Genomic DNA, 6,256 nt, shown 5'->3' with positions numbered 1-6,256 from the left:
AAAAATATATAATTTTATGCCAAATAAAACGATAATGAAAGATAAAGGAATATAGCAGGATTTATATAATATTATATAAAAAATTTAACAAAGAATTTTTTCATTTTCTAAGATCATATATAAAAAATAATTTCTTTTTAATGGAATGCTACACACTTTCTTTCATAACACAAAATAAAAAGAGTTCAGTAAAAGTAATGTGACGTTTGATTTAATAATTATCTAGGGTTTAATTTAATAATTATCTAGAAAGCATTAACATAAGATCTAAGAAAAACAGTAAGGACCAGTTTCACCAACGTCGATTAACTGTAACCTTCGATTAAACTCACTCTTCATCTCTTTCTAACTGTCCCCCTTATGTCCATTTCCACCAATGTAGATTAACTTTAATCGCGGTTTAACTTACATTTCATTTTTTTCTAGTTCTTAAAGATAAAAGGTAAGTTAAACCAAGATCAAAGTTAATCTGGATTGGTAGAAACGGATATTAGAAAAAAACGAAAAGTTAGTTTAATCGAAGGTTACAGTTAATCGGAGATGGTGAAACCGTCCCTAAGTGGTTAATTAATCGAGTGTATGTTGTGTGTGTGTATGTGTGTGTGAGAGAGAGAGAGAGAGAGAGAGAGAGAAAGTTGAGCAATTATATCCAGATCATGGTGTGGAAGCGAAGTTGTTTAGAGGCATTATCGTTTTTTTAGTTTTGTTATTCAAATAAATCCTTCTCTTCCTGAATATCGATTTGTTCTTTCCGGTAAGCTTCAAATTTTCTACATTCCTATAGTACTTTAAAATGACTCATGAAAAATGTAGTACAATTTTATAAATTTTTCAAAGCGTTCTCTGAACTTATATTTTTCATATAAAGTTTCTCTTATGTCATTTTCTTCTTTTTCATCTTAAATCTGCACAGAAAAATAAATACATAAATTATTAATTTTCAAATAAAAAGGAGGACGATTGGATCAGCAAAGTACATTTCATTCTTAAACGATCTAAAATCGTAATCATGATCATCGTTAAACTATAGAATTTATGTTTATGATAGATTTGATAAGCGTGGTTTCGATCAAACTTTGATTAATTTAATCGACCAATTTATTAAGTAATATCTATATTAATTGCTTCATTAACTTAGATAGAATTATTAATGTTTTGACTGCCAATTATACGTAAAAATAAAGTTTAGATTAGAGATAATGAATTATATATAGACATTTTGCTCTGAACGATTCTGCTAATTAAATTAGGCCTGTTCGTTTTAGCTGAACTTCTTGCACGGTTCATCTTTGCTTTTTTTTCTTTTTACGTTGGAAAGAAAAAGAGAAAAGATGAACTGTGCAAGAAGTTCAGTTAAAACGAACAAGCTTATTAATCGCTGACTAAAGTAATCGAAGTTTGATTTTAAAAAAATAGCTCTAAATATAGCGTCTAATTGAAATATTTTTTTCAAACTTTAGAACATACTAGAAATCTAGGAATAGAGAATCTGTGATGTCAGAGGTGCGTTCATAAAATATCTATTAAAATCCCAAACATCCTGTATGAATGTACAACGTAAACGCTGCTTCTGAAGATCAACGCTGAAGCAAAAAAAAAGCAAAATAGGTTACCCAAAGGATTTCAACTCACCGGCTACGAGATTTTTCACGACAGCCTCATAATTCTCGATTCTCCTTTTGGATCGGGTCATAGCTGCTGCAGGATAATGTCGATGCGGACGCAAATCGTGAATACCAAGTTGTACGAGAAAAACGTAAGCGAAACTATACTCGTGGCAAAGAACGTTTACTCTATGTGATTTCAGTCGGTGACAATAGGGAGTGGGAGAATGAGAATCGGGGATTGTTGACAATAGGTCTGTTCTATTTAGCTAAACTTCTTGCACAGTTCATCTTTTCTATTTTTCTCTCCAACGTGAAAAAAAAAAGAAAAAAGATGAAGGAAAAATAAACCGTGCAAGTTCAGCTAAAAAGAACAGGCCTCTTGAGTGATCCAATCTCATGTAAAGAGCGTAAGATATTCGTATTTGTGTCTTACGCCGTCCTGCAGTGGAGCGACGCGCCACGTGTCCATGTGTCCACGTGTTCTATTTTTCTCTGAATCTTATTTCTCCAAACTTGCAAGTGGTTCATCGAGAACGGAAATTACTACGTGATATTGCAACAGAAGCTTTTGCTACTTAAATAACTTTTAATAATATTTAGCGATATTTTGCTATTTTACGATAGACATTTTTTATTTATATGCTAACGTAAAATTCTTATTCATTGAATTAGACTACGAGTAGCACTATTTAATTTTGGTTTGCTCAATTTTAATCCTGTAAATTGGATTAACTCAAGTTTGTTTATGACATTATTACAATAAATTAAAACTCCTGATTCCAGAAATAGTTAATATCAAAAATACAATAATTTTTTAATATAAACACAAAGTAAAATTGTCAGAATTTATAATAAAAAGAATGTTTTATTTCAACTAGCCCTTTTTTTAAAAACCATCCTCTACAAATAAATAAATTTGACACGTTGGGTCATTGGGTGAGATTTTATGTCTCGATCTTTTGGAAAACTTGCCTGTATCCAACGTCACAATTCGATACCTTATAGGAAAACGCGCTAGGGACCCTGCATAAAAAGAAATTTTATCCCTATATAATATATCTTTCTATTGGATATCAGAGGTGTAAATCCCCTCCAATTTTTATATATAGCACGTGTATGCGGAAATCCCTCATCCATGATTAAAGGACGTTTGATAAATTTGCAAGTCAGAACACAAATTCATAACTTTAGACTGGAAATTGTCTTTATATTCGTGAGCAACAATGTTAGCGTTCCTTAGACAAATAATGGAAGAAAGACAGGCTCAAATTCTTGAACTCGGTAACGCATATATATAAGTAATTTTGTTAGATAAATGTCCATGTAATGATTTATAACCATTAATTTTCATTGTTTATACAGAAGCGGTACCGGCCAAACCCACTACAAGTATAAATATTGGTAAGAAATTTTTGGACATTCTACAATTGTCGTTTGAAGTAAAGTACATGGATGGAGACATTAAACTTCCTAAGAAGAGAAACAAAATAAAAGCGTTAGAGGAGAGGATGAATGTGTTATATCATAATGTAGTCGATGTTTTAACGGACCAAAAATTTGATGATATTGTTGCGTTATCGACAGCTCATTACAACATTGGCTTAGAATATGTTACTTCCACGGATACTGACGATTTAAATACTGCCGTAGAGCGTTTTTCAAGATGTATGGTACTGTTAAAAGAAAAAATGTTTGACCATAAAGCTATATTGACATCTATAGGTGCACTGAACGAATTGCATTCACTTTGTGAGAAACTTGAGAAAAAGAAAGATAATGAATTCTTGAATACAGCATTGTCACTATATTACACACACACAAAGAAGAACGATTATCCTGATCCTATCCATATAGCAAGTCTCATTGGTATTAAAGAAAAAGAATCGAATCCTAGAATTATCTTGAACACTTTGCATCATACAACTTTGCAGAAGTTAGGAAGTCAATATCTTAAAAAGTCTAAAGATAAGCACGCATTTGTAATATACATGCATTTAATATTAAACACCCGACTGACAGACATGGTATCTAACAAAGGAAAATTTGATGAAAAATGTCTTGATATGGCTTTAACCTTATTTGATATGTCTAGATACTTTCTAGCAAATGATCGTTTCGCTGAGGCCAAAAGTCACATTGCTATTGGAGATTATGTAATACACAGATTTGTTGAAGATATTAAATCGGAAGAGAAAGAAGCACTTCTTGATTTGAATAAAAGTCATAATTATGCCTTAGCCGTTAGTGCTAAATCTTGGGGTTTCTATGGAGTTTCTCTTTTACGATTCTGGATGGAAAAATTTTCACGAAATAAAGGAAACAAATCGTCTGAGATACAAGATCGTATGTCAAAATTAAAAATAAAATCTCAAGATTCAAACTTAATATTTTCTGCCTTGAAAAAGAAATTGGAACATCTAACTATTGAGATTACAGAAACATGTATATTGAATCTTGCTGATGCCAAATCGGTTTTCGTAAATACTTTGAGAAAACTTCAAGCAGCAAAGGAATATTTTACTATAGACACTAATATTGAAAATTATGCGAAGTTAACACTTAAAATTTCGGATGCATATAAATATTTAGCAGGTTTTAAAGAACAAAGAGATGAACAAATAAAACTACATAAACGGCGAATAGAGTGTTTAGAGGACGTTCGTAAAAAATTTCGTACAGCATTTGAGGACGATAGAAAATTACAAATCTACAAACGAATTTGTTACGAAGTGGTGACTTCATGTTCCACGGTAATGGATTTAATGGTCGAGGAAACATATTACGACGAATCATTTGAAGAACTGTCAATGAAAGGTGATCAATATGTGAAAATAATCGCAGAAAATATCAATTTTTATTTAAATACAGTTTAGATTTTTTAAATATATATTTTGTCCTTACACTAAGATTTCTTCATTTTTCATTATTTGTGACTACATTGGAAAATATTATTGCATGCATTTCTCTATCGTATGTAAATCATATAAGAAACATGATATGTGATTTAAAAAATATCTTTCAATTAATTGTCTGTATTAAATATAACTCAGGATAAATAATTCTTGAATGAATCATATTTCTTAACATTTTTATATGATAGACATACGTTTAAAAATATAATTCTTACATTTATTATACTTTTATACTTTTATATTTGACAATAATTTACATTTTATAATAAACTGACAACAACACACAAAATCATTTAAGATTATAGACTTTAATTATAGTTACAAACAAGAAACAGAGATTAAACGTATATATGTACAACAGAAAAGATATAATTAAAACTTTCTTAAATGCATGCAAACAATCAGTCAAATATTAATAAAGCGGATTTGAGATACCTACACTAACAGAAAGAGGGAGAGTCTAAAAAACCGGTTTTCGGCCCCTTCTGAATTTTATTTTAAAATATCAGAAACGTTTTATTTTTATAAGAATTATTGAAATCAGGTGATTTTAGGCTAAACGAACATGTTTTGAAGCCTATCACGCCAATTAATATCATTTTTACCATCAACGCTCTTATGCTACTTACATATCTTCTTATACTTTGCACTTGTGTAGTGTGTGTGCGCATCCCACTTACGCTACCGCGTACTATCAAAACCGTTTTTTGGCTAAACTGACGTCAACGGTTGACGCCTGCAGTTAAATACAAAGTTTTTTTTCGATCTTCTCACGTTAAACTATATTTTCTTGTAACTCTTTTATATAACACATATTACCTACCATCAAATAAATATATACAGTAAATAAAAGATAACTAAACAATTTATTTTAAAAAAATTGTGTTACAAGATACATGTTGATACTAAAAAATACGAAATATTTAATAGTTTTACATCAGAATGTAACATAACACAAATCAACACACACAAATGTAAGAAAATTCACCTGATTTCAATAATTCTTATAAAAATAAAACGTTTCTGACATTTTAAAATAAAATTCGGAGACAGCGTTATGGACCGTCCCACTTTTTTTAATTCTCTCACTGTTAGGTAGAAAGTCTGTTTAGTTTGTGTTTTATATATGAGCGATTCCACGTTAAATCGGACAAGATTTGACCTCGTATTTTTTAAATTGATTAAAACTTTTTTTACATGAAATATAAATAAAATAAACAGATAGGTATTTTTTTGTTTGTCCGAAAAAATTTTTTTAAAAAAGTTATAAACAATGCAATTTTCGTCAAAAATGAAGAAGTCGTCTACTTTACGAAATAATATCTCTGGTTATATTTGTCGTAGAGAAATCTTCAAAAAAGCATTTTAAAGCTAAGAAGACAATCTTTGAGAAAAATAAGTTTAAGTTACAAGAAATTGCAAATTCCAATTGTTATAAGCAATTGAAAATTTTAATTAATTTTTTCACATTTCGCGTGCGCTATTTAGCTTTAACTTTATGCTATTACTATTACACTATTAACTTCTTGATACACACAACTGTCAAAATATACGATTACACCTGCAAATGAAGTAATCGCAGCGAGAGAACCAATCCGCATCGCGGAAAAGCGACAACAATAAACTTCGACAGATTCGAGTATCGACTTTACATCTCTTTTTTAGATATGGATTTTATCTCTACTTCCTTCTGAGATTTCCTCTATCGAATGAAAATTAGAGTTTATCTTACAGTAT

At 30.2% G+C, this 6,256-nt stretch overlaps 1 protein-coding gene across 1 annotated transcript; it reads left to right on the top strand.

Moving 5' to 3' along the window:
* The first annotated feature begins 2,756 nt into the window (after nt 1-2,756).
* On the top strand, nt 2,757-4,548 carry LOC139824866 (KIF-binding protein-like). Its single transcript, XM_071797426.1, has 2 exons — nt 2,757-2,888; nt 2,970-4,548. Exons 1-2 carry the CDS (start codon nt 2,831-2,833, stop codon nt 4,478-4,480), a joined length of 1,569 nt encoding a protein of 522 aa, XP_071653527.1. The 5' UTR covers nt 2,757-2,830; the 3' UTR covers nt 4,481-4,548.
* The last annotated feature ends 1,708 nt before the right edge of the window (nt 4,549-6,256 follow it).

The sequence above is a fragment of the Temnothorax longispinosus genome, unplaced genomic scaffold, assembly GCF_030848805.1.
Source record: "Temnothorax longispinosus isolate EJ_2023e unplaced genomic scaffold, Tlon_JGU_v1 HiC_scaffold_618, whole genome shotgun sequence".
Taxonomy (NCBI): Eukaryota; Metazoa; Arthropoda; class Insecta; order Hymenoptera; family Formicidae; genus Temnothorax; species Temnothorax longispinosus.
The sequence above is the reverse complement of the archived record's forward strand: the minus strand, read 5'-3'. Positions and strand labels throughout refer to the sequence as shown.